Source organism: Ovis aries, chromosome 15, assembly GCF_016772045.2.
Source record: "Ovis aries strain OAR_USU_Benz2616 breed Rambouillet chromosome 15, ARS-UI_Ramb_v3.0, whole genome shotgun sequence".
Classification (NCBI taxonomy): Eukaryota; Metazoa; Chordata; class Mammalia; order Artiodactyla; family Bovidae; genus Ovis; species Ovis aries.
Window position 1 is genome coordinate 48,657,802 of NC_056068.1, and position 18,745 is coordinate 48,676,546.

The following is an 18,745-nucleotide window of genomic DNA, read 5'->3' on the forward strand; positions in this document are numbered from 1 at the left end:
ACAGATATATGTATACCTATGACTGATTCATGTTGAGGTTTGACAGAAAACAACAAAATTCTGTAAAGCAATTATCCTTCAATAAAAAAATAAATTTAAAAATATATAAATTATGAAAAGGAACCACTGAGTTATACACTTAGACGACTCTAAGAAAGGCCAAAGTAATTCCTTACTAACCTTTTAATAATTTCAGTTGGTACCCTGAGAGAAGTACAAGATAAAAGTTAGCCTGTAGAAGTTTTCAACTCTCTAATATATTAGGTCCCTCTTTCTTGGCAAATATTCTCACAACTCTGTTCCAAATTTGCTTCGTCCTGACCCCATAAATGACTGGATTTAAACAAGGAGGAACAACCACATACAAATTGGCCAGGAGGATGTGAATGTAATGAGGAACATTTCTACCAAACCGGTGTGTCATAAAGGAGAAAAACGCTGGTGTGTAAAAGGCTAAGATGACACAGACATGTGAACCACATGTGCTGAGTGCTTTGAGTCTCGCATCCCTAGAAGGAAGGTGGAAAACAGTTTGTAGGATCTGAACATAGGAGAGGGCAATGAGGAGCAAGTCAAAGATCAGGGTAGCAATGGTAAATAAGCCATAGATGATGTTGACTCTTATATTAGCACAGGCTAGACGAGCAATTCCCATATGCTCACAATAGGTATGAGGAATAATATAGTGTCCACAGAAGGGAAGTCTTTTGAGAAGAGGACAAAAGGGGATGGCCAGGAGGACTGGCCTCACCACTGCAACAGAGGCCATGATGGCTACCATTTTGTTGGTGAGGATAGTGGTATACATCAGTGGATAACAGATGGCAACAAAGCGGTCAATTGCCATGGCCAGGAGTACCCCAGATTCCATGCCTGTGTAGGTGTGGATAAAGAACATTTGGATGAGGCAGGCTTCAAAGCTTACCTTCCTATGGTTGAACCAGAAGATGGCCAGCATTTTGGGTATGGTAGAAGTGGACAGACCCAGATCAATAAAGGAGAGAAGAGCCAGGAAGTAGAACATGGGTTGATGAAGGCTCTGGTCCGTCTTGATTACAAACAGGATTGTGACATTCCCTACAAGGGCTATCAGGTAAACAACAAAGAAAGGGAAAGCAATCCATATATGGAAATCTTCCAGACCAGGTACACCCAGCAGAAGGAAGGCAGAAGGATGTGAGGTGGTGTCATTAACAAAGGACATTCTGCTGAAAATTCTTGGAGGATGGTCTGCTGTCTTCTTCAGTATTTCTGGGGAGACATGAGGGAATATATGGTAGTTGTATGTCAATACCACCAAACACTACCAATAGAGTTCGTAAAAACATAATGGAAAAGAATTTCAGTACAGTTTTCTCACAGACATTCAGTTCAGTTCAGTTCAGTTCAGTTTAGTCACTCAGTCATGTTTGACTCTTTGCAACCCCATGGACTGCAGCACCCCAAGCTTCCCTGTTCATCACCAACTCCTGGAGCCTACTCAAACTCACGTGTATTGAGTCGGTGATGTCATCCAACCATCTCATCCTCTGTCATCCCCTTCTCCTCTTGCCTTCAATCTTTACCAGCATTAAGGTCTTTTCCAAGGAGTCAGTTCTTCGCATCAGATAGCCAAAGTATTGGAGTTTCAGCTTCACATCAGTCCTTCCAATGAACATTCAGGATTGATGTCCTTTAGGATGGACTGGTTGGATCTCCTTGCAGTCCTAGGGACTCTCAAGAGTCTTCTCCAACACCACAGTTTAAAAGCATCAATTATTTGTCACTCAGCTTTCTTTATAGTCCAACTCTCACATCCACACATGACTACTGGAAATGTCATAGCCTTGACTAGACGGACCTTTGTTGGCAAAGTAGTGTTTCTGCTTTTTAATATGCTGTCTAGGTTAGTCATAACTTTTCTCCCAAGAAGCAAGCATCTTTCAATTATTACCTATTATTGCCAATCTCATTTAGTATTCCATGAGTATCTTGGAAGTTAGAAACAGACTTTTCTGATGTTAGTGTAGTATTGTGATTCATGATTATACTGTAGCTCATTATGTTGTGAAAATTTCTTCTATATATGCTAGTATCAACTGAAAATGCTTGTAAACAGAACTTCTTAGCATAATCAAATCACTTTGGTTACTTTGTTGTATTTATACATGAAAGAAAACTCACCAAAATAATATGAAAAAAATATAGTAATTAGGATAAAAATTTGCATATGATGGTTAAGAAAATTTCCACTTGTGAGGCTCATTTGCCCATCATAGTTTTGCTCTCTAGGTTGGTACATTTCTGTTCATTTGCTTTAATGACACTGTTCATGCCTAACATTTAATGAAACTGTGGTTTTAAGCCATGGTTAATGCATTAAATATTAATATTTTTCTACTTTTATAGATAAAAGTTGTTATTCATCACATAAAATAATTTAAAAACATGATCATTGTAAAGGAGATAGAAAACTGATTGATTAAATTCAGCATTCATGTATGGTAATTAAAAAATTAAAAAACACTCAGCAAACTAGGCAAAAAATAAAACTTGCTCAATTAGGTGAAAGGAACCTATGAGAAACCTCCAGCTAATATCATACTCAATGTTAATACAGTGAAATCCTAGGTTTGTCCCTAGGATTTGGTGACAGGCAAGAATATAAAGTAGCCTTGATTATATTTAGTATTTTACTATAGATTCTAGTGAGGTCCATATGTCAAGAAAAAAAGAAGTAAGATGATGTCAGTAAAATATAAGAAGTAAAGAAGTAAGACGGAATGAAAGATAGCAGCTTTCCTATTCACATATGACATGAACATTTACAGAAAAAATCAAAGTATTAGATCCAGTCATTTATCTCAGTAACTTCTCTAGTATAACATTCAACACTTTTTTATATGTTCTCTTAGCAAACAACTGGAAATTAAAATTTTAAAATAAATTTTCATAGAAATTCACAATACCACTTACAAAGGCATTGGAAACATAGAGTACTTAGTGGTAGGCACTTATAAAATACAACAGAAATGTTCCCCATTCAGTAGATTGTCTTTTTCTTTTGTCAATGTTTTCCTTTCCTTTGCAAAATTTTTTAGTTTACAGAGGTCCCATTTGTTTATTTTGCTTTCATTTCTTTTGCCTTAGGAGACAGATCCAAAAAATTGTAGCTATGATTTATGTCTGAGTGTTCTGCCTATATTCTCTGCTAGTGGTTTTATTGTTCTAGGTATTACATGTTGGTCTTTAATTTTGCATTTTTTTAATATGATGTGAGAAAATGTTCTAACCTCATTCTTTTACATGTAGCTGTCCAGTTAGAGAAATGCAAATCAATACCATAATGAAATATCATACCATACATATCTGAATAGCTATCAAGAAGTACACAAATAGCAAATGTTGACTACTATGCCTAGAAAAGGGAACTCAGGTGCACTGTTGAAGTGCTTGCAAATTGGTGCAGCCACCGTGGATAACAGCATGAAAATATATCAAAAAATAAAAATAGAACTACTATGTGAACAGTAACTTCCCTCCTGTGTGTGTATATATATATATATATATATAATCAAAACGCTAATTTGAAAAGATACATGCATGTCAATGTTCATAGCAGTATTATATGCTATAGCCATAAAATAGAAGCAACCCAAGTGCCCATTAACAAATGAATGCATAAGATGTGGCAATAATGCACAATGGAATAATACTCAGCCATAAAAAGAATGAAATTCTGCCAATTGCAACCAGGTGCAAACATCTAGAGTATTTTATGCTTAGTGAAATAAGTCATTATGCTTAGTGGAATAAGTCATTGAAAGACAAACACTCATGTTTTTAGTTATGTGTTGCATCTGAAAAAAAAAAATCCGTACAAATGTATATAATAAAACCAGAATAGACTTATTGATACAGAAAGCAAGCTGTTAATTACCAGTGGGGAGAGAGAAGGAGAGATAGGGTGTGCAGCTGAGTACTATTTACTATTATATATAAAATAGGTAAACAACAAGGGTATGTTGTATAGAATAGGGAAACAAACATTATTTTGTAATAACTTTAGTTATATAAGCTAAAAATATTATATCACTCTTGTATAATCTAAAAATATTATATAACAGTTAAAAATAATATAGTATTGTAAATCAATTATAATTTAAGTTCTAAAAAATTCCTGATATTTAGGAAACTTAAAAAATTTAAAGTGTAAATGTATGATTGATTAAAAAGACCAAACTATGTTAAGATCTCAGTTCTTCCTATATTGGCAAATCAATTTAAAACATTTTTTAATTTAAGCTTATTTTAAAATGGTAATAAGAACACTCTAAGTGCTTTGGTTAAAGAATAGCAAAAACCAATGTTCTTATAGAATTTCAAACTTATAAAACTATACTCAAGTCTTGGCCATTTACACGGTGGTGGACACATAGGTCAATAAAGCATTATAAAAAGAACAGAAGTAATTACATTTTACATACTCATACATACATTTTGCTTACTCACAAACTGTATTTACACAAAGACTTGCTTTTTGGCAATTGTATAGATTGATAACCCCAAAGTGGAAAATCATAACTACTCATCACTAAGAAAATAGACAAATCAGATCTGAAGTGTTTACATAATGAAATTCTACTAAGCAACAAAGATGATTGACTGCTCAGGTATCCAATAGCATAGACAAATCTAAAATCATCCTAATTAGCAATTACTACTAGTTACTAATTAGAAAAGACTCTGATGCTGGGAGGGATTGGGGTCAGGAGGAGAGGGGGACGACAGAGGATGAGATGGCTGGATGGCATCACCGACTCGATGGACGTGAGTCTGAGTGAACTCTGGGTGTTGGTGATGGACAGGGAGGCCTGGCGTACTGTAATTCATGGGGTCGCAAAGAGTCGGACATGACTGAGCGACTGAACTGAACTAGTTACTAAAGAGTATTAATTAAATAATTTCATTTCTGTGAAGTGCTAGAGCATACAAAAAAAAAAATAGGTGCTGACAATAGTTCTTCAGTGGCTGCACAGGGATTAAGAGCAATCAGGCACAGACTGGGAATGAGAAGAATACATGAACTGTGTTAAGTCTAAATATCCTGTTTTATATGAGATTTAGTTTTTATTAGTTACAATCTCTTTCTTATTCATACTCAGTTTTTATCCACATGGTTACTATAATTACCTGCAACAAGACCATTGGTGAATGTAATTATTCTAAATAATGACAAATTTGATGAGAAGAAAATAGTCCCACAGCATGCTAATGTTTTATTCTAGGATGTGTTCTTCAAATACCTCTGAGATTTCCTAAACTTAGTATTTATTTTTGAAGTAGTATAGAATTTTATGCCTTATTATGATTTCTCAAACATATTCCTCAACACATTCAACCAAATTTAAAAGTAACTGTCACTGAATTCAAAACTATTTCAGGACAACAGAGACCTAATGAATTGGAAAGAACCAGTTGAGATAGCCTTCAGGATATATTATAAATTTTTCTCCAACTTACGTATGTAAAATAACTATTTTTCTCCTTTATTTGACTGACTCTTTATGGTAACAAAGGGTCAAGTAAATAAATTATTTGCACTCAAATTTCAAAACAAATTTATGAAGTAGATGCTATTACCGTACCAGATTTACGTTCAAACTAAAGATTAAGAGAGTCTAAGGGATTTGTCTCAGAGAACTTATAAATATAGTAAGTACAATTAGATTTGAATATCTTTCTCTTACTGATATCTTTTGAGCAATAGTGCTTTTACTAAAATAAATGTAGGGGATAATTAAAAGTTAAAAAGAAAAAAATCTATTCAAATTGTACAATTATTTAAATCCTATAGAGTCATGAAAATTATGAAAATAATTTTACATTTAGTAAAATATTCTTGATTTTTGCTTTTCCCCTGAATTATTCTCTGTAGTATTCATCACTGAAATTAAAAAAAAAAAAAAACTTCATGTACACTCTTAAAGAATAAGAAGTAAGACATTAAGAGTTTAGATCATTAATCACCTGGTCTAGAATTGATGGGGTCTCTAGCTGGTTTCAGACCCATGAATATGTGAGACTGGAAGAAGGAAAGAAAATCCTGAGGATTTGGCAACTATATTTGGATCTTGGCAGCTATAGTAATCAAAATATTCTTACTTTTCTGGGAGTACACAAAGTAAAGTCAACTGAATTTCAGGAGACTACTTTTAGCTGGAAAAAAAAATGTCTTGCAATCAAAATGAAGAAAATATAACTTGACATCCTCTACAACTGTATCTCAACTTCATTTCCTCATCTGCTGATGACACTATCTGATAAGTATATTCCAGTTAGAAACTCAAAGTCATTGCATGTGTGTAAAAGGAAATTTCCATATTTTAATCAATGAGTATCATAAATGTGGAAAAGTGTAGACTTTTGTGGCCCATAGTGAAAGTATTTGTCTCAAGATCCAGAGGGAAGAGTGAATACTCTCCTTTTTTTCTGTTGTTCTGCCACCATTAGGGAACAGAAACCTGTTTCAATATTTTCACTATAGTAACTCTAATTCAGGTTTACAAATATGTGGCATATATAGGACTAACAACTCCCTATATCCAATATTTATATTATATGCTGATAATATATTATTATATAAATATTTTTAAGCCTAGAGAAGTTCATTGCCAAAACTTATTAACAAAGTACTCCTGACACCAACTATTCATTGATAGAGGCTAGTTAGAGAGGTTGGACTATAAAGAAAGCTGAGGACCAAAGAATTGATTCTTTTGAACTGTGGTGTTGGAAAAGACTCTTGACAGTCCCTTGGAATGTAAGGAGATCCAACCAGTCCATCCTAAAGGAAATAAGTCCTGAATATTCATTGGAAGGACTGATGCTGAAGCTGAAACTCTAATACTTTGGCCACCTGATGCAAAGAACTGACTCATTGGAAAAGACCCTGATGCTGGAAAAGACTGAAGGTGGGAGGAGAAGGGGACAGCAGAGGATGAGATGGTTGGATGGCATCGCTGACTCGATAGACATGAGTTTGAGTAGGATCCGGGGGTTGGTGATAGACAGGGATGCCTGGCATGCTGCAGTCCATGGGGTCGCAAAGAGTCAGACCTGACTGAGCGACTGAACAGAACTGAACTGAACTGAGAGTGGAACCAGTCATCCCCATGCTCACCTATTCTCAAAAGTTGTAAAGGTATGGATTAATTTGAAGGCCTCCTGATTTGTATGGTTTTAGATCTTGAATAACAGATTGACCTTCTTACTAGACTGTTCTTGACGACTGATGTCCACTTGGTGTTGGATTTATCTGTGGAAATGTTCATTCAGATCATATCTGCCTATTGTGACTAGTTAAGATTCAGTTGGTTTGGTGTTCAGACACACTCCCTTTAACCCACTCAAACATAGCTTTATGTCTTCAAATTCCCACTTCCTAGTGATCTTAGAAAGTCATTCCCTAAGCCTCATGTTTTTATCTGTAGAGGCTGAGATCATCATAGTATCAGCCAGAGTACTGGAGTGGGGTGCCATTGCCTTCTCCATCATATGGCTCTAGCACTGATGGAATAAAACATCTGTGATGTCTAAAAAATGCTTTTACACTGGGTTTTTCATAACATTAGCTATTCCAAATTATTATTATACTCTAGTAAAACTCTTGATGCTAATATTATATTTTCTAATAAAACACAATAGCTTACAAGCTTACAAATAGTATAAATGTGGTCCCTTCTGAGGAAATATGTTAACTGAATCTCACCACTGGTTGAAATTGAAAGGTAATTCCCTAATCTAATTAGTTTAGGAGCTGTGTTTTAAGGCATCTTCATAATATTCCATATATACATCACACTTAGGGAACAAATGGTAAAACTTTTAGGGCTCCATCATTGACAGCCATTTATAAAAATTCTTCTTCCTGGGATAAATTTACAAATACTGGATTTTCATCCTGGAACATGGAATATGTAAATTAGGTTCAACTCAGTCAGAACAAAATGGGAGTCTGTAACTCAGTTTCTCATTTTGAACTGTGAGAAACACTCATCTTTATAGATTCTGATTCAAGACCAGATTAATAAACGGAGACTAAGCATTAACATCTCTGTTTTTTAGCGCAGAGTACTAAGGTCATCCCTAAGGCCTTACAACTAATAAAACACAGTGACTGTTTCAAAGAGGTCACTCTACTGATGGTCACTTTGATATCCATGGTTATGGATTCTGATCACTTACCCAGACTCATGTCTGCAGTGAAAGTACACGATACAATGTCTGAGTGGCTCCTCTTCTTTGTAGAAGTAGCTGAAGTAAAGAGGGCCGGGTATCTCATCTATGATATCTCTGCAAGTGGTACTACCTGATGTGACCTCCAGAAACTCTCCTCAGTGTCCACAGTGCTGAGCTGCCCCATTGGTCTGAGTCATTTTAGAGGAGAACCCCTCACCAGTATTAAACTTGGACTGTCTTCCCAAGGACAACATTCTGCCTTTTCTTGCGTATCAGGCTGTCCTTCCTGCCCAGGATCTCTCAAGACGAACATTTTATACACAGGCTGTTTCTCCCCTGAGGAGGACATCCCAGGACAATTTCTCAGGGTAGGAGACCATCTGTGACCTTAAGTCAAACTTTTTGAAGCGACTAGCTTCACACCTACAGCTAGGGAGCCAGGAATCCATTTCATATTTTATCTTAGTCACACCGCTTTTATGTAGTTTATCTTCTGTTTATTCATTTTCTCAAATTGTGTTACACATGATCCCTCCATATTTTTTCACTGGGGCATAGATGATGCACAGTTTATATCAGTTTTAGATGTACAAGATTTATAGTTCAATAGTTTATATTACACTGCATACAAAGTTATAAAATACTTCTTATATTCCCTTTGCTATAAATTATATACACGTGATTTATTTATTTATTTTATAACTGATAGTTTATTTTGCTCAATCTCCTTCACCTAATTTGCTTCTCCTTCTGACTGAACTCCTCTCTGATAGCCACTAGTTTTGTTTTGTTTTATTTCTTTAATTCTGTTTTATTTGTGACTCTGCTTCTGTTTTATTTGTTTGCTTCATTTTTTAGATTCCCCATATAACTAAAGGCAAATAATATTTGTCTTTCTCTTGGCCTATTTCACTAAGTATAATAGTTGCAGGACCATCCATATTGAGGCAAATGAGATTTCATTGTTTTCATGCTTGACAAATATTCCATTGTGTGTATATAGATGTGCTGTGTAAACATCTTTATCCATTTTCTCATTATGTACACTCAGCTGGCTCTGGTTGCTTTAGTATCTTGGTTACTGTATAATCTTACTGTGAACTTTGGGGTACATATATTGTTTTGAATTTGTGTTTTTGTTTTCTTTGGATTAAATATCCAGGACTGGAATTGCTAGGTGGTATGATAGTTCTATTTATAATTTCTGGAGAAAAACCCCATTCAGTTTTATATGGAACCAGCTCCAATTTGCACTCACACTAACAGTGTACTAGGATTTGATTCTCTCTGCTTTCTTACAAACAATTGCTATTTCTTGCCTTTCTGACCATAGCCATTCTGTGTGAAGTAATTTGTCATTGTGGTTTTTATTCACATTTCCTAATTAGTGATATCAAGCACCTTTTCACATTTTTGTTTGCCATCTGTAGCTTCTCTTTGGAAAAAAATATCTATTCAAGTTCTCTGTCCATTAAAATCAGATTGTCTCTTTGATACTTAGTTGTGTTTTACATATTTGGATATTAAAAATGTATTGAACATATTATCTGCAACAATCTTCTTCCATTTAGTAGATTGCATTTTCATTTTCTTGGAGGTTTCCTTCAATGTACAAAAATGTAGATATTTGATTAGATCATTTGTTTATGTTTGATTTTGCTTCCCTTACCTAATATAGTAAAAAAAAAAAAAGGGGGGGGGATTTCTCAGGTTTTGGTATCAGAATAATGGCTTCATAGAATGACTTTGAGAGGGTTCCAGCAGCTTCAGTTTTTTGAAATATTTTGAAAAGGATAAGTATTAGGTCTTCTTTATACATTTAGTAACTGAAGGCACATTGTAGAATATCAGTTTTACCATTTGTAGTTAAAGTATTGTAGCAGTGCCTAACTTATTACAAAGCTGTGAGAATGAGATGAGATAATATGTGCAAATCTCTTAGCATTCCTCCATGTAAAATAAGGGGCCCTACATTTTTTTCAGCTATTAATATTAATGACAGTCACAAGATACATATTGCTATCTTTAGTAAGTTTTGGTAGAGTGTAGCTACCATAATAAAGTTCATGTCAAATGTTTTCATTCTAAAGGACAAATAGAGAGCTGTATGATACATTAGAGGGATTTGGAAGAAGATTTATATATATATATATAACACTGAATTTAAAATTTAGTGAATTTTTATTTCTGACACATATAATTACAGTAATAAAGTGAAGTCAAAATAGGGAAAAATCAATTTTAAATATATATAATCTTTTTTACTAAATTAGGAAAATAGCATTAGATATCTGTGATGGTTTCTATAAGTGTAGCCTTTTGTATCAGAGTTAAAAACTTTTGTATTCCTAAATGTAATTTTCAGTAGAGATGTATTTACATTTTTGAATTTTGATAGAACATATTTGTAGTGTTTATTCCTGTAATAAAAATATTAAAACATTTAACATTAATTTTTATAAAAATATAAATTCATAAATTATAATTATATTTTAAGCTTATAAAGGGCCTTTTAATGTTCATTGGACAATAGATTGTTAAAAGCCTACATATATATGTGTATATGTATGTCTTTATAAAAGTCAGCTGGATCATGGAAAAAGCAAGAGAGTTCCAGAAAAACATCTGTTTCTGCTTTATTGACTATGCCAAAGCCTTTGACTGTGTGGATCACAATCAACTGTGGAAAATTCTGAAAGAGATGGGAATACAGACCACCTGACCTGCCTCTTGAGAAATCTGTATGCAGGTCAGGAAACAACAGTTAGAACTGGACATGGAACAACAGACTGGTTCCAAATAGGAAAAGGAGTATGTCAAGGCTGTATATTGTCACCCTGCTTATTTAACTTATATGCAGAGTACATCATGAGAAACGCTGGACTGGAAGAAACACAAGCTGGAATCAAGATTGCCGGGAGAAATATCAAGAATCTCAGATATGCAGATGACACCACCCTTATGGCAGAAAGTGAAGAGGAGCTAAAAAGCCTCGTGATGAAAGTGAAAGAGGAGAGTGAAAAAGTTGGCCTAAAGCTCAACATTCAGAAAACGAAGATCATGGCATCCGGTCCCATCACTTCATGGGAAATAGATGGGGAAACAGTGGAAAAAGTTTCAGACTTTATTTTTGCGGGCTCCAGAATCACTGCAGATGGTGACTGCAGCCATGAAATTAAAAGACGCTTACTCCTTGGAAGAAAAGTTATGACCAACCTAGACAGCATATTCAAAAGCAGAGACATTACTTTGCTGACTAAGGTCTGTCTTGTAAAGGCTATGGTTTTTCCAGTGGTCATGTATGGATGTGAGAGTTGGACTGTGAAGAAGGTTGATCGCTGAAGAATTGATGCTTTTGAACTGTGGTGTTGGAGAAGACTCTTGAGAGTCCCTTGGACTGCAAGGGGATCCAACCAGTCCATTCTGAAGGAGATCAACCCTGGGATTTCTTTGGAAGGAATGATGCTAAAGCTGAAACTCCAATACTTTAGCCACCTCATGCGAAGAGTTGACTCATTGGAAAAGACTCTGATGCTGGGAGGGATTGTGGGCAGGAGGAGAAGGGGACGACAGAGGATGAGACGGCTGGATGGCATCACGGACTCGATGGACATGAGTCTGAGGGAACTCCGGGAGATGGTGCTGGACAGGGAGGCCTGGCGTACTGCGATTCATGGGGTCGCAAAGAGTCCGACATGACTGAGCGATTGAACTGAACTGAACTGATAAAAGTCAGCTCTTAAAAAGATTTTTTTACTAATCAACTTAATGAAGTCATGCCAATTATTCACTAAAATATTGTTCTATACTATGAGATTCTGTGTAGCATGTTATTTAAAAGGTTAATAATATGAATTCTCATGAGTGCTCTAGGTTCTTGAGAGAAAGCATGGTATTTATTTTTTCTAATACTGTTTTCCAAGGCATCTCAGATAAATTCAGGTATATAGTAGACATTTAATAAATACTGAATATCAAATTGTTAGTCACCTACATAAGCAGAAACAAATGTACATATGTTATATCTGTATTTTGCTTGCAATATATAATATCCCCATACTTCTTATATGTGTAGGAATTTTTATAAGTATGTATGTGTGGTGTTTGCACATGCATATATGCATACATGTGATTCTGTGTGTATACATGTATGTATATTAAGGAATGCATATATTTGAATATGTCTATTGTATGCATAGATAAACAAACATATGTATGTATGTATGTATATGTATATGTATATGTAAAGAGAGAGAGTGTTGCAATTATGTACAGATTATTTGTCCTTCATGTATTGTTTTCATGAATATTTAATTAGACTTTACCTCATTGAATTTACCTCCTGACTATAGTTATTTTCTAGGGGTACTTTTCAATGATAGCAATGCTAGAAATGTAAAGAGAAACAGAGAGAGGGAACCATGTATCCATGCATGTTAAGATTGAAGTATTACATGAATCCAGTTTTCTACTCTATTTCTGTGTTTGCCTCTCAGCTATGTTCCCTATATAACTACACCCTTAATTTTAACTGAACTAGTGTTGTCAGAGGCATACAACTTGAGTAAATAAACTGTTTCTTTACTTTTAAAATTAATTTTCACTGGAGTATAGCTGCTTTACAATGTTGTGTTGCTTTCTGCTGTATAGCAAAGGGAATCACCTATATGTATACATATATCCACTCTTTATTGGATTTTTTTCCCATTTAGATCACCACAGATTGAGTACAGTTTCCTGTGCAATGTAGTCGGTTCTCATTGGTTATCTGTTTTATTCACAGTAGAACATATATGTCAATCCCAGTTTCCCCATTTGCCCCCCCCACAGTAATCATACATTTGTTCTCTACATCTGTGACTCTATTTCTTCTTTCCTGTTTCTTCAGAAAGTTACTGCAGTCTCACTCAAATCAAATTCTGTTATCAACTCACATCATGTGATACAGAAAATGTGAACTCTCTCAAGCATCATTTATTATTTCCGAGATGGTAAAGAAGTATCTATTGCAAAGTTTGAGCCCCTAGGACTACTCCCAAGTGAGGGTATAAAACCTGCAATCAGCATTCATCTCCAAATTCCTGGCTTTGATTCAACATAACACAATTAATCTGAAATATAATCAATTCATCCATGTTTGCTCAAATCTAACAACTGAGAGAGGCAATGACTAAGGGCCTATAGTACAGCAGTCTACTGGTACCAACTTTACAAACTGAAGTGTGTGCAGGTATATCCTCAGAACTTAAAATAATTTATTAAGAAATAATACACTGACCACCACTTTAACAGTGAACATCGACCAAGATGTTGGAACAGACACTTAATGATTAATAGATTTGCTCTAAGTCATATTAATTATTCATCAAACCTCATTTATAAAACAAGAGTAAATAAGAATATCTGTCCTTATTGTTTCTGAGTACTCTGAAAATCCTTCTTGATAAAAACTGTGGAAAACCTTTATTATGAGTTTTTTTCCTTTATCTTGATTTCCTTTTTTAGTAGAAGAAAGGTGAAGGTTTGGAGTGGAACCGTATTTTACTTTCTCCTCTGGCACATGCTGATTATGTGACTTTGGAGGAATGTTTAGCTCATGTAAAATGTGAGTTTCTTTTTTACATAAATAGGGAATGGTAATAATGAGCCCAGTAAGACTGTTTATAATACAAATCAGCAGTTGGGCACTGGTTAATGATTCATTATTTTCTGTGATACATATTATGGCCCAAAATACATCAACTGTTAACTATTTTCAATCATGATGATGGTTTGATTGATTTAGGACTCATCAGTCCTTCTTTCCCAAAATGTATTCTAATTAGGTATGGTAAGAAATTTATGTGTCCTAGTTATGGTTTTATTTGATAAAAAGGAAGAATGGTTTAATGGATATTCCATGGGACATATTTATATATCTCTGTGAAAAAATGGACTGAAATGCCTGAGTCACATATTTCCAAGGATACTAGTAAATCCAAGAAGCATACTCTTCTAGATATGTCAATGTTTTTATTACTATCTTAGAGCTATCATGGATTTAAGTAACTAATAGATAGATGCCAGTTCTCTTATGATCAAAGTTCATCTGAGAGACAAATTTCAGAAAGTATTATCATTCAGGATATGGAAAGCTTATTATTCCTTCATGCATCCATGTATTCAGTTCAGTTAAGTTCAGTTCAATTTAGTTGCTCAGTCATGTCCGACTCTTTGCAACCCCGTGAATCGCAGCACGCAAGGCCTCCCTGTCCATCACCAACTCCCTGAGTTCACTCAAACTCATGTCCATCGAGTTGATGATGCCATCCAGCCATCTCATCCTCTGTCGTCCCCTTCTCCTCCTGCCCCCAGTCCCTCCCAGCATCAGAGTCCTTTCAAATGAGTCAACACTTCACATCAGGTGGCCAAAATATTGGAGTTTCAGCTTTAGCATCAGTCCTTCCAAAGAACACCCAGGACTGATCTCCTTTAGAATGGACTGGTTGGATCTCCTTGCAGTCCAAGGGACTCTCAAGAGTCTTCTCCAACACCACAGTTCAAAAGCATCAATTGTTTGGCGCTCAGCCTTCTTCACAGTCCAACTCTCACATCCATACATGACCACTGGAAAACGATAGCCTTGACTAGACGGACCTTTGTTGGCAAAGTAATGTCTATGATTTTTAACGTGCTATCTAGGTTTGTCATAACTTTCCTTCCAAGGAGTAAGCGTCTTTTAAGTTCATGGCTGCAGTCACCATCTACAGTGATTTTGGAGCCCTGAAAAATAAAGTCTGACACTGTTGCCATTGTTTCCCCATCTATTTCCTATGAAGTGATGGGACCAGATGCCATGATCTTCATTTTCTGAATGTTGAGCTTTAAGCCAACTTTTTTGCTCTCCTCTTTCACTTTCATCAAGAGGCTCTTTAGTTCCCCTTCACTTTCTGCCATAAGGGTGGTGTCATCTGCATATCTGAAGTTATTGATATTTCTCCCACAATTTTGATTCCAGCTTGTGTTTCTTCCAGTCCAGTGTTTCTCATGATGTACTCTGCATATAAGTTAAATAAGCAGGATGACAATGTACAACCTTGAAGTACTCCTTTTCCTGTTTGGATCCAGTCTGTTGGTCCATGTCTGGTTCTAGCTATTGCTTCCTGACCTGCATATAGGTTTCTCAAGAGGCAGGTCAGGTAGTCTGATAGTCCCATCTCTTTTAGAATTTCCTACAGTTTATTGTGATCCACACAGTCAAAGGCTTTGGCATAGTCAATAAAGCAGAAATAGATGTTTTTCTGGAACTCTCTTGCTTTTTCCATGATCCAGCGGATGTTGGCAATTTGATCTCTGGTTCCTCTGCCTTTTCTAAAACCAGCTTGAACATCTGGAAGTTCACAGTTCACGTATTATTGAAGCCTGGCTTGGAGAATTTTGAGCATTACTTAACTAGAGTGTGAGATGAGTGCAATTGTGCGGTAGTTTGAGCATTCTTTGGCATTGCCTTTCTTTGTGATTGGAATGATAACTGACCCTTTCCAGTCCTGTGATATTTTCACACATATCTATTAAGATTTTACTTCATTGAATTTACCCTGAGACTATAATCATTTTGTCAGTATAATTTCCAGTAACAGCAATGCTATAGATATTTCCCCTTTACTTTTAAGATGTGAAGAAGCTGTATTATTTTTCAGAACTTTTGCCCAGCTAGGCTATAGCAGAAAGAGAATACTTAGTATCAGGCAGAATGCTCTGGCAGTTTTGAGCTAAGAAGATAGTCTCTATTCCTAGTTGTCCTTGATGAGATTACTAGCTGACTGTGAGGAATGAAATACTTCTAATTTCAGAGATGGTCCACCAAGGAGAATTCAAAATATGAATAAATTTGCTTAATTGTATTTTTACACTCAGTACTTTGGCCACCTGATGTGAAGAGCTGACTTGTTTGAAAAGACGCTGATGCTGGGAAAGATTGAAGGTGGGAGGAGAAGGGGATGACAGAGGATTAGATGGTTGGATTGCATCACCAGTTCAATGGACATGAGTTTGAGTAAACTCCGGGAGGTGGTGATGGACAGTCCATGGAGTCTCAAAGAGTCGGACACGACTGAGCGACTGAACTGACTGTCTGACATTTCCATCAATAGTCTGTATAGTTTGGCATTCATTATCTTAATTGTTGGGACTGATGTGACATTCATCTTTTTGTCTTATGTACAGATACTCCATACTGTCTTCAGCCTCCCTTCTAAAGATGCCAGATTGAAGGCCCTCAGCAATTGCAGGTCCCATGTTTGTGTCATCCTCACCTTCTACGTTACTGCTCTTGTCTCCTTCCTCACCCACCGCTTTAGTAACACGTACCACATCACAGCCACATCCTGCTAACCAACATATACTTGTTGGTCCCTCCTATGCTGAACCCTATCATTCTTGGCGTAAGGACTAAACAGATTCTAAATTGTGTTCTATAATTATTCATGACTAAAATCAGCTGACAATTCTAAGACTTTTTGTACTTATCCCCATCCTTCTACAATTCTTTGATATAAATTTCTTGGATTTTACCATCAGCAAGACTGGGAATTAGAGTGCCAATTTTTCCACTTAATGTCTCTGTAAGTGGATGTCACATACAATTTATCCAACCTGAACATCTCTAAAACAGATATAATTGCTTTCTGTGTTTAGGTGCTCATATGCCAGTGTTCTTGCCTGGAGAATCCCAGGGATGGGGGAACCTGGTGGGCTTCTGTCTGTGGGTCACACAGAGTCGAACACGACTGAAGTGACTTAGCATGCTGTGTACATATATATCTGCAATTGTTATATCTTCTTGGATTGATCCCTTGATCATTATTTTTGTCTCTTACTACAGTCTGTTTTAAGGCCTAGTTTTTCTGATATAAGCATCACCACCTTGACTATCTTTTGATTTCTATTTGCATGTCATGTCTCTTTCTATCCCTATCACTTTCAATCTTTGTATATCTTTAGATTTGAAGATAATATCTTATAGGGAGCTATATACAGGTCATATTTTTATATCAATTCAGCCGCTCTGTGGCTTTTGACATATATCTTACATGATCTCTTAATTTAGAATGAATTTTGACATTCCTGCATTTTTATTCCCTTCCCCTCACCCCAAAATTACTTTTTGTTTCATCATATTTTACAATTTACTTTTGGGTTGTAGGACTGAGTCAATAGTCATCTGGCTGCAGAACCCTAGAGTCTCCTGGGTCTTGCATTGGCTTGATGGTGGATAGAACCAGGTTCTGGGGTGGGCTATTGCAGGGCCAGGTATAAGCCCTGGATCTAGTACCTGGATCTGGTGAGTGGGGCTGAATCCCAGGAAGCTGACTGAGGAGACTGAGGTATCGCAGAGCTGATTTTGGCCTACTAGTAGGTAAAGCCAGGACTTGCATCCCAGGGGTAATGATAGATGACTGGCAGGCAGAGCTCTATCCCAGCATTTCCCAATGCTGATGTCAGCTAGTTGTTGGGTAGGGTAGATTCCAAGGCTGCTGGCTGAGGGGAGCAAGGTGTCCTACAGCTGGTGCTGGCCTGCTCGTGGCAGAGCCAGAGCTGGGGGACAAGTCCAGATCTAGGGGTGTTCCAAGCCTGAGGCTAGCCTTTTGGTGTGTTGGCTGGGTCCTAAGAAGGGAAGCTGTGAGGCTGCACTTTTCCTGGGGCTGGTGTCTGCTCATTGATAGGCAAGGTCAGGGCCCAAGGGATTTGGGGACTGGTGCTCATACACTAGTAGGTGATACCAGATCTTGGTGTTGGTGCCAGTTATCTGGTAGGTAGAGCTGAGACTAGGGGATCCTAGAGTTAGTGTGAATTCAGTAATGGGCAGAACTAGACCCCGAGGTCTCTGTTGAAGGGCTCCAATAGTCTTCGTATTGTGTTGAACTTGCTGGTGGGCAAGCCTGGGTCCAGGGATTCCTGGGGCTCATACCTGTCTACTACTTGACCTGAGTCCCTCTGACTGCAGGGCCCAGGGGCCCCAGGGCTGGTACCAGCCCACTGGTAGCTGGGGCCAAGATCTAGTGTGGCTAACTGGTGAGAGAAAGTGAGTCCCAGGGTCTGGGGCTACAGGATGAAAAAACAGTCTTTTCATTAATGGTGTGGGAACACTGGGTGTCCACAGTGTGTTAGGGAAAAAAAAAAAAGTATCTAGATACAGATTTTACCTCCTTCACAAAAATGACCTCAAAATGCATCATGGACCTAAATATAAAAAGGAAAGCCATAAAACTCCTATAATATAATGTAGGAGGAAACCTAGATGAACTTGGATATGACAGTGACTTTTTAGAAACAACACTTAGACATGATTCATAAAAAAAAAATAAACTGATGAGCAGGACTTAATTACAGTTGAAACCTTATAATCTGAAAGACAACATTAGGAGAATGAGAAGAAAAGGCATAGACTAGACAAAAATATTTGCAAAAAAACACATCTGAGAAAGGATTTTTATCCAAAATATACAAGGAATTCTTTAACACTTAACACTAATAAACAACTTGA

General features: G+C 36.5%; 1 protein-coding gene across 1 annotated transcript; it reads right to left on the minus strand.

The window, feature by feature from the left end:
* Window positions 1–244: 244 nt before the first annotated feature.
* On the minus strand, window positions 245–1,204 carry LOC101113956 (olfactory receptor 52E4-like). Its single transcript, XM_004016679.4, has one exon. It carries the CDS (start codon window positions 1,202–1,204, stop codon window positions 245–247), a length of 960 nt encoding a protein of 319 aa, XP_004016728.2.
* Between the last annotated feature and the right edge of the window lie 17,541 nt (window positions 1,205–18,745).

What these genes read in the sequence shown, in the direction of transcription:
- LOC101113956 (XM_004016679.4), bottom strand. Translation starts at nt 1,204, where the DNA reads ATGTCCTTTGTTAATGACACCACCTCACATCCTTCTGCCTTCCTTCTG.